This window comes from Solanum dulcamara, chromosome 6 (assembly GCF_947179165.1).
Source record: "Solanum dulcamara chromosome 6, daSolDulc1.2, whole genome shotgun sequence".
Lineage (NCBI taxonomy): Eukaryota > Viridiplantae > Streptophyta > Magnoliopsida > Solanales > Solanaceae > Solanum > Solanum dulcamara.
The window spans coordinates 7,878,713-7,897,253 of NC_077242.1; the positions used below are offsets into that span (position 1 = coordinate 7,878,713).

The following is an 18,541-nucleotide window of genomic DNA, read 5'->3' on the forward strand; positions in this document are numbered from 1 at the left end:
AAAGAAAACGTGTTGTTCTCTGGTAAAATTGGTGTATATCCTCTTATCACACAAGAGGTAGCAAAAAGAGACAACACCAATAGACCGACAGGCACATTGAAAACAAAGCCAATAACCCGAGTAAATAAAGATGTTATAAGTGTTAGGCGAAGTAAGCACCACAACTAAATTTGATATGATGATAAATAATAAAAATAAATTGGATACGAAAATTTTACGTGGAAACCCTCAAACAAATAGAGGAAAAAAACCACGGGGTAGAAGAATTTTTACTATTATGATATGGAGTACACCGCTCTCAAATACAAGAAGAAAACAACAATTAACACTCCTCTTTTGTAAAAGGAACAACTACTAAAGAGGACACTCAAAAATACAATATTTATCTTGGTGTATAACTCTCTTTGTATTCTTACTCTCTCTCTCTCCTACACAGAACTCTCAAAGCCCTTAGGATTACATTGTGAATTGTGGATGCTCACATGTTAGAAGTAATGAGCTTATATTTATAGAGTCATAAATCTTTTCCTATAAGAAAAAAGGACTAGCCAAGTATATGAAAACTTTGTGTTTTCCTTTTAGGAAAAGGAAAACCCAATTATAATAGGAAATTCCTTGGCCTGAATTTTTTTTTCTGCAGCCTGAATTTTTCTGTCTACTTTTTTTCTTCTTTGAATTGAACTTTACTTAGCAGCCTTTGTTGATTTTTCTTTCAATATGGTCATACTTAATTGACAAAGTGATTTCTTCCATTATGGAAAAATGGCCACAAGAAGACTCAACTCACCAATTTCCATTCAACAAGACAATGCAAGAACACACATTTTTCAAGATGACGAAGAATTTACTCACATGGCAACACAAGATGATTTTGACATCCGTTTAATGAACCAACCTCCGAATTCTCCGATTTAAATGTTTTGGACCTCGATTTTTTTCACGCTATTCAAGCACTATAACATATGGAGGCGCCCAAAACTATCGAGGACCTTATTAGTGCCCTGGTCAATGCATATGAACACTTTTTCAAAAAGTTATCTAATCGTTTTTTTCTAACGTTACAGTCACGTATGTTAGAAATTATGCGAGCTAGGGGTTCCAATAAGTATGACGTCCCGCATGTTAAGAAAGCAATGTTAGAGAGAGTTGGACAACTTCCTACAAGCTTGAAATATGATTCAGATTTATTACATGATGTGCTCAATCATATAGCTAGGTGAAGACATTTGAATACTTTTCATTTAATAAGAATTGGGGAGTAAAAGTTTTAACATTTTACCATATGTTTTTTGTATTTCTTCATTTTCAAATACTTCTTCTCCTTCTTCAGGAAATTTGTTTAAATCAAATCCGCATTCGCACTCATAACTTTGATCTTTGTATCTCCAATCTTCACTTTTGAATCTTCAACTTTCAGATTTGAATCTTGAATTTTTTTGTCCATAGTATTGGAGCCTTCAACTTTAACAATATTAGAACTTTCAATTTTTTGGGGGGATGCATTATCAAGTTTTTTTCTGTTTCTCTTTCCATTTTTTCAAAATATAGAAGCCTTCAACTTTTAAAAAAAGGAATTTAAAGTGACGCGTGTGGTCACAAGGAGCATACTCCATTTATATTGGAATGGAGGGACATGAAAGGACGTGTATTTGATCATTTATTAGACTTTAAAAATTTATCTTTGACTTATAATTCTAAAATATTAAAAAAATGAATTGAAAAATCTGATATAGTATTAAATAAGGGTAAAATTGATAGAAATAGATAAATTATCTATTGATTTTAGAAAGTGAATAAGTATTGTTAATGTCACGATCCAAAATGGGTCATGAGTGGCACCCACACTTAACCTCCTAGGTGAAAGAACCAACGATACAAACCCCGACTAATAAATATGACAATAATGTGGAAGCTAAACTTATGAAAGTAAGAACCAATAAAACCACTAAAGTTTATTAGATACGCGTTCCCAAAACCTAAAAGTCATCACATGAAAGACATCTAAATTCTAAAATTAAGTCTCAAATTATCAAACACCAAATAAATAAATAACATAACATGTCCGAAAACTAAGGACACCATGCTATGATAAGAGATTTCATCGCCAGTTAGAAGGATAGCTCACCCTGCAATCCGATGAACTGGAGACTGACTAGAACTGAGGTCGAGTCGAAGTCGGTGGAACACTCACTGCACTCCACAAAATAAAACAAGAAAGATACAAGTAGAGGTCAGTACAGGACAACATGTACTGAGTAAGTATCATCGGCCGACTCAAAATAGAAATTAATAAGCATAAAGTAATAGTGGGAAATCAACCATAACACTTAATAGATGACAACCAATGAACAATTACATAACCAGTCAACAATATCAAGATCACAGATGAGGACTCAGGCCTCCACATCACACTTTTTTGGGAAAATGAGTTATTGGAAATTGGGTAACATTAAGTCATTTTCATTTGTTTCCTTTAATATTACCGTGCCGGAACGTGACACCCGATCCAAATATACCGTGTCCGAATGTGACACCCGATCCAAATATACCGTGTCGGAATGTGACACCCGATCCAAATACATAGCAAACTTCACACATTACCCAATGACTATCAATCGCTATTAAGAGTCTATCTATGATATAGAATAAAATCATAACCTACCTCAACCGAAGAACCGAAGTAAAGCAAGCTAATCCACCAATGTCCTTCCTTTCTTCAATGCCTCAGACCGTTTCCAATCTACCAAATATATAATATTTATAAGTAAATTAGTCCGTAGACACCAATATTATTTATATGTCTAGTCTAGATCCAAAAACTCATCCTAAAATCTACAATTAATTAATTACCTAAATCTCAAGCCTAGGATTAACTCTAAATCCCTTCAATACCATAGATATGGTGATGATCATATAATAAAGTACACCTAACATTTAATTTTCTATCTTAATATACCAACTTAAATCATAATGTAACAATAATAAAAAAAGTAAGACAAATTATGAAACCCTCAAGAAAAGACAAAATCAAAATGGACAAGGACCCACGTGAATAGCATCTTCCAATTCAATTTTCCTCCTCCTTTCTGTTCAACACATGATAACAATATAATATATATATATATATATATATATTATATTCATTTATCAATCTTTTCATTATACATTGATAGCAATAGTACCCTATGCTCCTATATAAAACTTGCACAGAATTACCTCTCTTCGTTTTTGTTTCCGGCGCAGTGAAGTCTCTCGTCCTCTTGTTCTCTTTTTCTTCTTTTATTTTTCTTTCTCAAATTAATTAAATACTAAAAATGATAGTTCTACTAACTATTTTAATAAATATATAACAAGTGGTACAAGATATTAAATATATTATCACTTTAGCTCATTAATTAAATAAGTTATCTAAATTCATCCCTCAATTAAATAACAATAGTTATTGAATAGTCTAAAATATCCATTAAAATTTACGGAATGAATTTTTTATGAAATAAAAAAGCTCAATACTCAAAACGATCTAAAGAATCGTTACAGTTAAACATCCTAAAATAGTATAGGACGAAGGGAGTAATTCTAGAAATCAAATATGAGATAAATACAATCATTGTACGGAGCAAAATAAGTAACTAATATGACATAATCAGATCAATTATCAAAATCTAAAATCACATTTCTCCACCTCTCAAAATACTAATCACGTTTTATTTTTTCAAAAGTCAAAACATACAAATTTTGATTAATAATTTAAGATGTACTAATTTTTTAAAACATATTGATATGAAAAATATCTCAATTGATAATACTTTTTTTAATATAATTTTTAAATATTTAAATAATATTTTAATTCAATCTAATTTAACTAATAAGATTAATTAAATTAATTCTTTAGAAAACATAGTTGACAAGTATTGCAACGGCGTGAAAGATTACTTAATTTCAATAATAGAACCAAAAATTAAAATAATAATTATTTGGGCTTTAATTAGCTTCAAAGCGTTCTTTTAATTAGGTCAAAAGTCGCTACGAACGACCAAGCCGACTAATCGACGGTTATAATTGAACTGTCACATTTGAATAAATCACAGCACGTACAATTAGAGGAATACTCCTATCCTTTTTATAAGTGGTCATAAAATCCTATCTCAAAATTCTATTTTTAGTGGTTGTCAATAAAATAAAAAAATAGATTTTTTTTCTTTCTTCTTACCGATGTATAATATTGAACAGAATATATTCAAAGCGTATTTGTTAAATCAACAACAACAATAATAATAATAATAATAAAAAAAAAGTTGTTGAAAAAAATCAGGTGCCGCTCAATGGAGCTATAAATTCTTAGCCAAACACTTTTTTTGTCACAATTTAGTTGTAGGGTTGTTGTTGTTGCTGCTGCCATTATTGTTGTTCTTCTTATTGCTCGTTGAAAGCCTCAAAAAAAAAAAAAAACTAAAAAAAATTGTTCCTTTTTTGTTAATTTTCAGTTCAGATACGTAAAGGTAAAGCTGGCTAGTAGAAGGTTAGTTCTTTGTAAATCTTGTTTTCCTTCTGTTGGTTTTTTGTTTTCTGTTTTGGTTGGATTAAATATGTTTTTTTGTGAAAAGTTTGATTGATGGAAGTTTCTGAATTGGTGTTTGTTTGTTTTTATGTTTTTTGATGTTGTGGATTTTGTTATAGATGTTAACTGGATTGAAATTGGTCAAAATTGGGTGGAATAGATTTTGAGGATTCGTATAGCGGATTCCAACTTGTTTGGGATTTAGGTGTAGTAGTAATAGTAGTTGTTGTTGTTGATGATGTTGTATTGATTTGTTTCCTGGGCTTTGATGCTGTTGGCTAGTAATTTAATCTGGAAAACTATGGTATACAAGTCAAACTTTTGTTGTTACTTGAATTGAATATGTTAGAAGAATTTATGAGTTTGAAGGTTTGGATTTTGTTATAGATGTTAACTAGATTGGAATTGGTCACAATTGGGTAGAATAAATTTTGAGGATTCATTGGATTCCAACTTGTTTGGGATTTAGACGACGTAGTAGTAGTTGTTGATGGTGTATTGATATGTTTCCTGCACTTTGATGCTGTTGTCTAGTATTTAATAGGGAAAACCATGGGTATACAATTCAAACTTTTGATATTACTTGAATTGAAGATGTTAGAAGAATTTATGATTTTGAAGGTGTGGATTTTGATATAGATGGTAACTGGATTAGAATTGGTCAAAATGGAGTAGAAAAGATTTTGAGGATTCATATAGCCACCCCAAGTAGTTTGGGATTTAGGCGTAGGAGTAATAGTTGTTGATGTTGTATTGATATGTTTCTTGAGCTTTGATGTTGTTGTCTAGTAATTTAATATGGAAAATCATGGTATACAATTCAAACTTTTGCTATTAGTTGAATTGGAGATCTTAGAAGAATTTATAGGATGTGGTTGTTATTTGATTTCATAGTGCGCTAAATGCGTCCATGTCTTGTACTGTTATTTAATTATTATTTTTATTGGAAGAAAATACATGTAGAATCTCTCTCGTTTGGTAATTTATGTGGCAATCTCTTTTGCTGAACTCTGTTTTGTTACCAATCTTGAATTATACTGGCAAGACATGACTACCTTAGTGAACCATATTCAATGTTCTATGAATCTGAGTCTGGTTAGATTTATATCTGCCTTAGTGAAGTCCTACTCCATTTTATTTTATTTTGTATTGGAATGAAAATGATTGAGGGTTCCTTGTGCCGAGGGCTATCAAAAACAACCTCTACCTGCCAAGGTAGGGGTAAGCTCTGTGTATACTCCTCCCTCCCCTGACCCCACTTGTGAAATTACAATGTATGTTGTTGTAACGAAAATGATTGAGGGTATATAACCTAGCGTCTATTAAATGAATTTTTGAGTACTAAAGGGCAATGGAATAGGATTCTGTAAGTAGTATACATAATCAAATATCGTATTTCATTATGCCGTATTGATTTTGAATTTTCTGCCATGATATATTGCTCATTTCTTGATTTTAATCCTTTGTTCATCGCAGTTTCAGCTTTTCTTTTTCTTTATTAACAGGTTGGTAGCTTTGAGGCGTAGCAATCATTGGGTTCTTTTAGATTTTGACTATCTTCTTCCAGTCTGGCCGCTATAAAAACTTCCTGCTTCTCTCGCACCTCTAAGTGGGTGTGGGGCAAGAACGAGGGGGTGATTTTACTATGTGTTTTGAGGAGATCAAGATCATCACATATCTGGAGATTGTGCCGTGTCTCAGCAGGGCTCACACTTGATTATGGCTAAGATTGCTCTGTGCTAAGTCCTTCAGTCATGTGACCTTATTTTGCTGAAATTCTACAGATTACCAGTTTAGAAAAATATTAGAATATTAGAGCTCTTCAATATCTCGAAAGTGATTAGATCTCATGTGAACCCAATTTTTTTTCTTTTTTAAAGATGTTTAAGTTTTCATGCTTCCCAGCTCACATCCATTCCCACAGGCATAAGGTTAGAAAATAAATATTTTGTAGTTATGAACATATTACTTTTCCTCTCTTGCATAATTTAAAAATGTTGCTGATTCTATGTTCCTCTATAATCAGAAAACGGTTCAATTATCTGTTGAAGCAATGCATAAAACACTTGAAGATTGTTCTCAGAATCACGCCATGAAGGATTTTGCATACTTGTCCACAACTAGTGCATCATGTGCGGCGGATGGAGATGCTCTCGAAAACTATGCGGGTCATGCTTCAGATTCTTCTCGCTTAGAGCATGATTATAAATCTGAGGAATTAAAGAGCAAATCTAATACTGAATGTGAAGTCAAAATATATAGCAGTGCACAGATGAGGAAGAGTTTATCTTTGGGTAGTGGCTTGCATTTGGAAGGAAGAGTTGCCAGCGGCAATAACTCAGAGCATGAGAGTGGTAGATATTCTTGTGATGAATCAGATGATCAATGCGGATCAGCAACTGCAGATGGTGGGAAGGAATTTGATATCAGCTTGCTTGATTTATTTCACGCAGCTGGACCCTCTGATTCTGTTCAAGTAAACTCTAATTTGGCTAACAATGAGTTGATATCTTCCATTGGAGATGCAAAAGAGTCAGAAAAAGAGGGACAAGAGAACTATGAGGTTCAGTTGTCTAATGCAAATGAGTCTGGTGACTGTTCACCACGTACTTCTCCTTGTATTGTAAAATCAAGTTCATTGCCTAACATTCATTCCCCAGGTCGACAATTTAGCCGTAAATTCCATCACTCCAGATCTGCTGAGGACTTGAATATTTTAGATGCAAGAAGGAAAGAACATTTTGTGGATGAGGTAGCAAACAAGGCAATGAGACATGAAAAAGAAGATTGTTTACATAGTAATGAAATAGGTAATGATGAAACCCCACCGGATGAGAACTTTGATACATATACCTATGTTGGCTCAGCCAAAGACTGGATATTACCTGGGATGGATGAGGTTAACATGAAGAGGCATGCTAATGGAGAATCTACGTTTTGCCGGTGGAATGAACTGACAGGCAATGATTTTAAGACAAAACGTATTGAGGAGTGGGTTACAGACCTTCAGCATTGTGGCAGATTTGAAGAAACAGATGACTTTTCTGTTCCTGAGAATGGTCCTGAAGTTCAAAAAGGTAAAGCTGTCTTGGATGCTTCTCCTGTTGCAAAGTTGGATAGTAAGGTCAGACCTGGTGCAGAAAGTATTAAGAAATATATCTCTTCATTGAGTGCCAATGCCACATCAGCTCAGATGATAAATCATGGGTTGGTTGTGATTCCATTTCTCAGTGCTTTTGTGAGTTTGAGAGCACTTAACTTATCTGGGAATTCCATAGGTTTGTATCTCATACATTCTATTCCGCTGGCTTGAGTTAACCTTTTTCCTCTGCTCCAAGTCTTCATAACTCTGACAGTTTATTTTCTCGCTTCTATTTTTCCCCCAGTGAGGATAACTGCTGGTGCTCTCCCTCGAGGGCTTCATGTTCTGAATCTGTCCAGGAACAGTATCTCAGTTATTGAAGGATTGCGTGAACTTACACGACTTCGTGTTCTTGACCTGAGCTACAATCGACTAGTAAGGATTGGACATGGTATGATTTTTTTCAGGATGCTCTATGACATTGTTGGTAGACTTCCTTGATGTAGACACCATTTATCTCTTGATGTCCTAATAACTGGTCATTAAGTTGATAGAGACAGTTCTTTATTCATCTATGTGAATGAACATGCAACTTTTTTAGAAATATTCCATTTGAAAGGATGCTTTGCAGTTTGAGGAACTTCAAGGAATAATTGCTAATATCATGATGAGTGGAGAAACCTATAATCCGTATGAACTTGACAAGTCTTGTTTGCTCTAAGTTTTGCTTAACATCCCAGATCTGGGGCAGTAGCCACTCTGTATGGATATTAAACTGAAAAATGCCTTACAAGTTTAGCCACCTTTATAGTGTGACTTAGTTGGTTCTTTGCTAAATCATCTTTGTTTGTGGATTTTCTTAAGACTTGACATTTATTTTTCTTTAGAGTGTTCTTGCAATTAATATACATTTTTGTGAAAGAAAGAACATAGAAGTGCTGCTTTGATCCATTTACTAAAATCTTCTTTATTCTCTCAGTAGTCAGAGTTGGCAATTCAACTTAATAAAGCTAAATTAATATCTTACTAGCTAGCTATATACTGCTTCCATCTCAAATTAGTGCAAACCATCCCTTTTCAGGTCATCTAAAGTGCTGTCCACTTTGCTAGTGAACAGAGCAGTACATATTATACGACAGAACAAGCCAAATATGTAATAGGATTTAGATTTTTCCTTCTATATGTTGTTTTGTTCTCCTCATTTTTGTATCAATACACTCAAAACATAAGTCAGTGACTGTCACTAACCCTCTTTTTAAATAATGAAACCCTCAGAACTCATTATCACCTGGTTCAGAATAAACAGTTCAATTTCCTTTCAGGTTGGTAAAGATTCTCTAATTTACGGCCTCTTCTCTGTGGTACATTATCACTTAAGTACGAATAACAATGTACTATTGTTCATCTCTATTCTTATCTAGTGTGTCGAGTCAAATATATCCATTCAAAGTTGGTGCTGAGAGGCAATATAATTTCTCCATATGTTAGCTTTAAGTTGCCTTTCTTTCCTTTATCCAGATTTTCCCCTCTATGTTCATCATCATTATAAGTTAAATAGATTGTAATTGAACTAAATTACTTCTACTATGGACAATTTGGCCTGTAGGTCTTGCTTCATGTTCTTCCTTGAAAGAGCTGTACCTAGCCGGGAATAAAATCAGTGAGGTTGAGGGTCTTCATCGCCTCCTAAAATTGAATGTCCTGGATTTGAGATTCAACAAAATATCTACAGCCAAATGTTTGGGCCAACTTGCAGCTAATTATGGTTCTTTACAAGCAATCAGCCTGGAAGGGAACCCTGCCCAGAAGAATGTTGGTGATGAACAACTGAAAAAGAATCTCCAAAGCCTTCTTCCGAACCTCATTTACTTCAACAGAAAACCCGTCAAGGTGAAGGACACAGCAGACAGATCTGCTAGATTAGCCATTGGAGCTCATCAGATCGATAGAGGTCTCAAGCCTGTCAAGCCTATGCGGAAGGCAAGCCATGGTATTGTCACACACAAAGCATCATCTTTATCAACCCATGGTCGTAAAAGTCAAAAAGTGACCTCAACAAAACCATCCAAGAGTAGACCCACCGCCCGCCTGCCCCCTATTGGAACTAAAACTACTACACGGCAACAGGTCTATGACTTCAGCAGCAAACTTCTTAGCTTCAGACCTGACCTGTCTATGCGCAGGACCCGGAGTGAGGGAACTCTTGGTGTGATTTGAGGATCACAGTATTTAACTTAAGATACTTTTAATGTGGTCTTCCTGTTTCAGTGTTTGAACTAGTATAGTAATTAGGGAAAATCTGTCCCTTCCCCCTATCCCTCTAGATTTAGTTGCCCTGCGAAGATCAGCAAGGCAGCCCGCACTTGTGAACTTCAGTCGACTTGTGCCTCTGTGCCTGCCGGTATCCAGATTTCAGTTCTATGATTTAACCTTTATTGAATTGTGTTTTAAGGACAATATATTTGTGTGGTATATTTGCTAGCCTCATATCATATGTGCAGGCGATGTACCATAACAGTTTCAAATTTCTTGAAGTATATTTTTGGATACAAATAAGAAGTTCACTGTTTCGGAAATTGAATGTTGAGGTGTGGTTGTTTTATCTTGAGCCGAGGGATCTATCAAAAGCAATTTCTTTCTACCTTCACAAGGTAGGGCAAGGTTGCGTATACAGTATCCCCTCCTAACTAGGGGTGAATCTAGGGGATCTTTTCTGGGTTCACATAAACCCATGCTCCTTTCCTGAGATCAAATATAGTATTGTTATATTTTTTAAAAAAATACTTAAATATAAATGTGTGAACCAAACTCGAAATATCATATAATGTAATGACTTTTAGGTGCACCTCTCTGGGTGAAATTAGAAATTTAAATCTTATGTCTATCTTTCTAAAATTGGGTAACACCTCTTTAAGTGGTTATTGGTAGCAATTTTGGCATTTTAATTAATATTCTTTTTTTATTTGCTTTAATCTTTCAAATATTTCAAGTTTATCACATTGGAAATTCCTAATATTTTTTAGCGTTGTAAGCTTTTTATATAATTAAGAGAAAAGGGTCTGATATACCACTCAACGTTGTTATTTAGAGCTGATATACCCCTCATTATAAAAGTGGCTCATATATATTGCTATTGTTACACAAATTACTCACATATACCATTTTTCTCTAAAGTGAAAAAATTAATTTTCAATTGATTTTTTTTATTAAAAAAATAAACCATGTAGTGGTATATTTGATCCTTATCACACTATTTTTTTAACTTCTTTTATTCAACGGCTAATTTAGATTTAATTATTTTGATGGTTAAATTTATTGTTTCACTAATTTTCTTGTAAAATTTATTATAGATGCCCCAATTTTTTTTCTTTTTACACTACTAAAATATAGCCGCAAAAAATATTAGTTAAGACCATACGAGATATTATATGAAATTCGATGATCCCTACATCAAGAAGGATGAGGCTACCTTGCCAGTGTATACTCCGTCATGGTACTCTCTTTAATTAGGCTATATGTGGATTCATTAGTTCCGCCATATTGGCATATTTAGACCTACGCAAGCGACGTAGTTTGGGACTAAAGATTGCTACTAGGATTTCCTTGAGTAGCTACAATGGCTACCAGACCGAACACCACCTTATAGTTCTCTCGGTGCTAAGTCATTATCCCAACGGAACTTTCATGAAAACATAGTCATTAACATCACTAGGAAAGATAATAATAAATATCAATCCATCTTTATAAATATGACTTAATAATAACTCATCTATCATCATCATAGTCTTCTCATAACTTAGCTTGATTCAATAAGAATCCATTAATTGGTGAGAATTGCCCTTATCACCTCTTTTAACATGATTGTGCAAGAATTGTCTGTCACGATCCAACTCTGTAGGCTGTAACTGGTGTCCGATTGGGGCACACATACGTACCCTTAGCCCTACCGAGCATGTTAGCAGAATAAACAAATGTAGAAATCAAAAGAGAGCGCTAGAGAGCGCACGAAAACAGATGTAGCACACGAAGGCCGTTAAGGCCGTCACTGAACACAAGTCCAAAACATATATACATAACTCACATCACAAGTCTACGACCTCTATAGAACGATAGCCTAGTCATATGACGGGACAGGGGCCCGTCGTACCCTTAACCAAGATGTACAAATGTACAACAGAAAAGTTAGTACCAAAATAGGGCTCCGGACAAAGAAGCACTGCCAACCAACAGAGTGGATGTCCTAGGCGAGCGGATTAGCAAACCGAGCGTCTGTACCTGTGGGCATGTAACGCAGCCCCCCTCCCCCCGAAGAAAAGGGGTCAGTACGGAAAATGTACTGAATACCAAAATGTTTTTCATAACCACAAATAATGTATGCAAAAAATATATGCCAAAATGAGCAAACTACCCAGAATACCAAAATGTTTTTCATAACCACAAATAATGTATGCAAAAAATATATGCCATATCCGGCCCCATTATGGGACTCGGTGAACAAATCGTGATCACCGCTCCGTCACTGACGCCACAGCACATCATAACTTCAGAGTAGGAAATATCTCCGTAACAGATCATATCATATCATATGTGTACATGGCATATCATAACTCCACAAATCCCATGTACAGGTCGTACCTGCCCCCTCATGTCGGGGCACGACGAACAATGCAAAGAAGTACGCATGATAACAAATCCTGGCCCGGGCTTAGTAAAAGAAGCATTGAGGCATCCACGAGTGGAGTATTGAGAAACTAAATGCAATATAAAATACAAAACATTTTTAGAGACTCGATAGCGTAACTCTGATGCCAAGTCATATAGGAGAAATTGAGCGATAATCATAGTGCATGTCTTTCATATGTCACGATGGTCTATGTCAAAATAGTCTTTCTGAAATCGTTTTCATATTTCAAAATATATTATGGGGCTCAATGGAATAATTAAAATAAGCTATCGTTCAAAATCAAGACAAGAATCATATCAAGTACCTTTTGAAAGTCACTATGGATTACATCAAAATGGAACTCTGAAATTATATACTCGCATCAAAGCTTAATAAAATGTATTTTGGAAATCAAGAAATTGGCCATCCTAGTGGCTCTAGGAATTGGAACTTCCTTGGAACCATAAAAAATTCATATATTTGTTTCATAAAGACCACGTCAAAAGAAAGATTAGCTTTTCATACTTATGTCAAAACATGCCAAGAAAAAGAATAAGCTTTACATACTTATGCCAAAAACATTCCAAAAGAAGGAAACGTTAGCTTTACATACCTCTTACGGATTACTCTTAACAAGTTCGCCTCATCGTCTCTTGAATCTATGTAACATGAAAGCAATACGAGCATCGACAACCCTCGACTTTCCAGCATATTAAGTTACATACGAGTATTCATAGAACTCATCTCCTCGCTCGCCTTCTCGACTCGTTCCTTAGTTAGTTAAGGAGTTAACGGAAATCGGGCAGCATCTCCCCTATAACTTGCCCTATACAAACCTCTAATTTTAATCTCTAACCTTAGCATCCATATTCACAATAACAAGCAGCAACCATATATAAGAAAACTAACTCAACATTATTCAAAAAAAGCCCCAAACAGCTAGCTCAAAACTATGACTCCAAAATACGGGTTTTAATCTATATTTTGTAAAACCTTTAACCATACGTAAAGGAGGGTTATGTGGATGAAACCATCAGAACCCACACCTCTTTTAGAATACTTTTCAGCCCTGCAACATATAATCAAACCACCTGCAAGCGCAGCACAACACACTACTCGACTTCGGTTTAACTATAACGACCTTAGTTTAGTTTGTTTCCAACGTCAAGCATTCTTGTGTAATTTTTATACTTTCAGCCACATATAAGACATGTAATACACTCCATAAACACACCATAAACTCTAAATTGAAAGAAAAACCCTTACCTTACCCGAAATTGGCCAAAGCTTGCCAAAACTTACCTCGGAAGTTCTTCTAGCACGGCTGAAACGTCGTGGTTGTTTGTTGTCTGCTTGGTGCTGCTCCAAACCTTAACTTTACATTATTAACACCCTCATAACATTTCCAAACCCTTACCAAAATGTGGGAGAAGAGAACCAAGTCATACCTTGCTAAAACTTATCTCGGAAGTTCTCTTAGCATGCTGAAAATTAACAGACTGTGTGCATCTCTTTCTTGCTGCCCCAAAATGAGATTTTACGTTATTAAATACCTCTATATAACCGTAGGATATCTTAAATAATTAATTCACGGAGCGAAATCTAAAACTTTACCTTTAATTGCGCCAAATTCGTGGCTCTCTTTCTCTTGTTCTTCACATTTTTCTCTCCCTCTCTCTCACGTTTTCTGGTTGTAAAATGAAGTCCAAAGTAAAGATTAGTCATCTTTACACATGTATATAACCTTTTTGGAGAGTGACACGTGTCAGCCCCTAAGAGTGACACATGTCAGCCCCTAAGGGTGACACGTGTCAAACCCTTAGGCAGCCACGTCATCTCATGCAACCAATCATATGCTGCCACGTGTCGGGTGGGGTCCACCCCAAGCTGATGCATCACCTACTTGACCCTAATTAGGTGCATCACCTTCTTGTCCAAGTAGGTGCACCACCTGCTTGTCCAAGTAGGTGCATCACCTACTTGCTTCGCGTAGGCGCGTCGTTTCCTTATTTCTCTTTCATGAGTTCGTAATCTCGTCTCACTTCAAGAGCCTATGTATTCCTTGCTACTTAAGTTCGACGTTTACTCAAGTGGCTAAATTTTATAAGCCATCCAAGTTTGTAGCTTACGCAAGTAAGTCGAGTCCTACAACTCATTACTTGGCCTCCAACTCCTTCCGACTTCTCATAACCCTATTTCCAACCTTTCCAACTATGGGGTATCACATTCTCCTTTTCTTAGAGTTGTTTGATAGCGTTATAGATTATCTGACTCACATGATGACTTCTAAGAAACTTAAGAAGCTTAAGAAGCATTCCAAGGTACCAAAGTACGGGGTGTAACATTGTCCTTATTGCACCATAACTTCTTTGCTTATAGCGTCATTGGAACATCATTCATATCTTCTTGCTTAAAAGCATCTCTGAAACATCATTCATAAAGCTTTTATTGAAAACTTGAAAATCATGTTTGAAACTAGCATATAGCATACGTCTTTGAAATTAATCTTGAAAATATGCAATGTCATGTGAATTATGCATAATTAGGCTAATAGCATTGAAATATATCATAATTAAGAAGACCTAATGCAAATCATGAAAGTAGAGCTTTTAGAAGAAGAAATCATAAGAAATTTGAGAAGAAATATTTGGGATTCTACGGGTGAAAGGGCCCAAGAATGAATTCCCACATACCTTGACCTTTAGAATCCCTAAGTTACAGAGAATGGAAGCTTGACCTTGAAGAAATCCTTAGAATTCAACTGAGGAAGGAGACTTGAAGAGCACACTTTTAGAGAGAAGATTTTTTATTAGAGTTAGGGTGAGAAAAAGAGGATTAGAAGAGCTTATGTTAGTTAATAAGTTAGAACAACTAAAATTGGACCTATGCCTGGACGGGGGACCCACCATGGTCCGTGAACCCCACCACGGGCCGTTGTGGTGATCGTGGTCCTTAACTTGAACTCTGGAAATTTGGGGCTCTGAGAAGTGACCTCCACGTGAGCCACCACGGCACGTGGTGCTCACCATGGCTCGTGGTGCGCTTCCGTGGTAGGCACCTTGGACAGGGGTCTAAAGGAGTTGGATTCACGAAACACACCACGGCTTGTAGTTTACACTACGGGCCTTGAAGCCATTTGTGGTCCCTTCCCACAATTCTCCCGTTTACTGGTGGCCTTCACGAGCACTCTTCACGACTTGTGGTGAGCATCATGGACCGTGAAGGACCATCTGGTGCCAACAAATGAGATTTGCATCATGGACCGTGAAGGGCTCCGTGAAGGACCACCTGGTGCCAACAAATGAGATTTTTTTTTGGAAACTTCTTTTGAACCTCATTTTCTGATTTTCCAACTTTTGGGGTCTTACAGAAACACACTTCTCTCTTTTATTCCACTCTCATCGTGTGTGTATTACACTCTCTCTTTCATTTAAAAAATTTATCACATCACACTCCACATGGATAAAGACATTCCACCTTAATAAAAATTAAATAAATTATTAAAATTAGTTAAAATTAAAAATTAAAGTATTACTATCTCCCATCCAAAAAAATTATAAAATAAAATATAAAATATTTTTCTTACCTCACTCCACCACCTTCTCTCACCATACCCCCTTCCCAACCCCAATTTAGTTTTATTTTTATTTATTAAAATTCTTTTATAATTTTTTTTAAAAAAATTCTTGCTTCATCTAGCCCCCTTCAAATAATATTTTAGATATTTTATTTTTTTATTTTTTAAAAAATTCTACCCCGCTTCATCTAATCCTTCTCTTTCAAATTTCTTTCTCATTTTGTGTTAGATATATACATATAATTTTAGAAAAGTATTTTTTACTTGCCGCAAGACTTTTCTTAAAATAAATTTTTTATTTCTGTTATTTCGGTACACAAGAAGGGAAAAATATTTCCATAAAAATATATGTACATATCTAACACAAAGTGAATAAAATATAAAAAAAATATAAATTAAGAGCGGAGGGTTAGATGAGGTGGGTATGATTTTATTTATTTTAAAAATAAAAATATTAACATTTCTTAGGAAGGAGTGGGGGAGGGGGTGAAGTATGATTTTCTTTAAAAAATATTTTATAAAAGAAATTTTAAAAACTTTTAAAAAATAAAAGGACTAAGATTGTGGGGGGTGGGGGTGGAGGTGGTGGAGTGCGAGAGCAAAATATTTTAAATTTTATTTTTAAAAAAAGTAATTTCCTTTATTTGGGGATAGAAATACTTTAGTTTTTAACTTTTAACTAATATTAATACTTTATTTAATTTTTATTAAGGTAAAATATTTTATCCATGTAGAATGCCATGTGACAAGTTTTTTTTTTTAAAAAAAGAAAGTGTATTACACACCACTACTGAGGTGTGTTTTTCAAACTAATAAATGATAATTTAGGTATGAAACTCATACTTTCAATAGTTTAGGTATGAAACTCAAAAAAAGATAGTTTAAGTGTGTTTTTGACACTTACCTCAAAATAAAAACTCAAAAAAGTTAATTTTTTCACGCCCACTTGATGAAAAACATATATGTGAGCCACTTTTGTAACGGTAGGGATATATGTGAGCTACTTTTATAACGAGGGATATATCAAATTTAAATAGCAAAGTTGAGAGGTATATCAGACCCTTTTCCCTATAATCAAACAATATGTGAATATTAAAACTAGTAGTACTGGATGATGTAGCATACAATTAATAGGTTCAATCGATCTCAATAACTTTAACACGGAATATAACTATAACTATAACTATATATATATATATATATATATATATAAATTACGATTTGAATAGATATTAATTTTGGATATTTAATTTTAAAAGTTTAACGGGTTTAATGAGAAAAAATCTCTAAATCAAACCGATCTAATTTATATTTTAAATCCATCTTTTAATAATAGTGCACCATCTTTTTGAAATTCAGAATACGCCAAACCATAATACACTTATGGGATTAGTCTCCGTGTGTGAAACTGAAAAACATATTATGTGACAATTACCTGCTGGTCTGAATTAGTGGTACAAAGTTAACTTGATGCTTGAAACATTTTATGAAGTTGAAATCTGAAAGTTAAGAATAAATTGACTATGTGAGAATTGCTCCTGAAATTATTTATAGTCGTAAATTTATTTATGAATTTTTTTAAGTTTGTCATTTTAATTTTTTGTTATGTACAATTAAATATCATCTAATAAATTGAAATGAAAAGAGTATTTGTTTTTGTAAAACTTAAGAATGATTATTTATGAATTTCATCCGGTGATGAGTGAATTGCATAAATACCCGCTCTTGGAGTTGCCATTTAACGTGAGCACATTTTGTATTTTTAATTATTTTTTTAAAAAAAAAATCCTCGAAATAGTGATAAGGCCTACGTACACTCTGTCATCCTCAAAGTAAACAGAATTCCATACTCGATTTCATAGCTATATATAGAATTTTGCGGAAAGCAATATTCGATTAAAATCGTATGTACGGCTTGGAGGGAGATCTCTCCACTTAGTAGGATTTCATTGGATATGTTGTTATTGTTATTTTGAAAAATAAGTTTATCATTTTTTGAGAAGAATTAAGACATATGCGACTGAAATTGAAAATTTGTGTCTCATATATGGCTGAAATATATGTAAAAAAAAATGCCTTAAATTTCAATCACGCATATTTTAATTTATTTTATTCTTCGAATTTCAATAATTCAATACCAAAACTTATTCCAAATAAGCTCAAATTTATAACATAAATTTCATATGTCATAAAAAATAAATTCTAATCATCAATTTACTAAAATAATAATAAATCTAATAAGTACATTTAATATTCTTAATTTTTTTTTATATACGCTTGATTCCAATCATACATGACCGAAACATGTATTAAATGAGACATCTTACATGATAAGTGGACAAATTTCAAAATGGGCCAACTTTGGCTCCTGCCTTGAAGCTCCAACCCGCCAAAAATTGGTGTAAAAAAAAAAAAGAAGAGGGAAAATAAAAAGGGGAAAGTTGAAAAAAGAGAAAAAAAAAAAAAAAGGAAAAGGACTATTGTACTGCTACTATATATGGAGTGTCAGTCTGTCTGCCTTCGTGTGGGTTCCAGCAAGAAAATAATAAAATATCTCATATGTACTATTTTTGCAATTTATAAAAACATTCGGGGTCACATTACAATATTTCAAACATTAAAATAGGGTGTAAAAATGAAAATTTGAAAACATTATGGGGT

General features: G+C 34.2%; 1 protein-coding gene across 1 annotated transcript; it reads left to right on the forward strand.

Annotated features, from left to right (window-relative positions):
* The first annotated feature begins 4,270 nt into the window (after positions 1 to 4,270).
* LOC129891730 (uncharacterized) lies at positions 4,271 to 10,216 on the forward strand. Its single transcript, XM_055967186.1, has 5 exons — positions 4,271 to 4,519; positions 6,064 to 6,489; positions 6,585 to 7,836; positions 7,945 to 8,091; positions 9,247 to 10,216. Exons 2-5 carry the CDS (start codon positions 6,439 to 6,441, stop codon positions 9,855 to 9,857), a joined length of 2,061 nt encoding a protein of 686 aa, XP_055823161.1. The 5' UTR covers positions 4,271 to 4,519; positions 6,064 to 6,438; the 3' UTR covers positions 9,858 to 10,216.
* Positions 10,217 to 18,541: the final 8,325 nt, after the last annotated feature.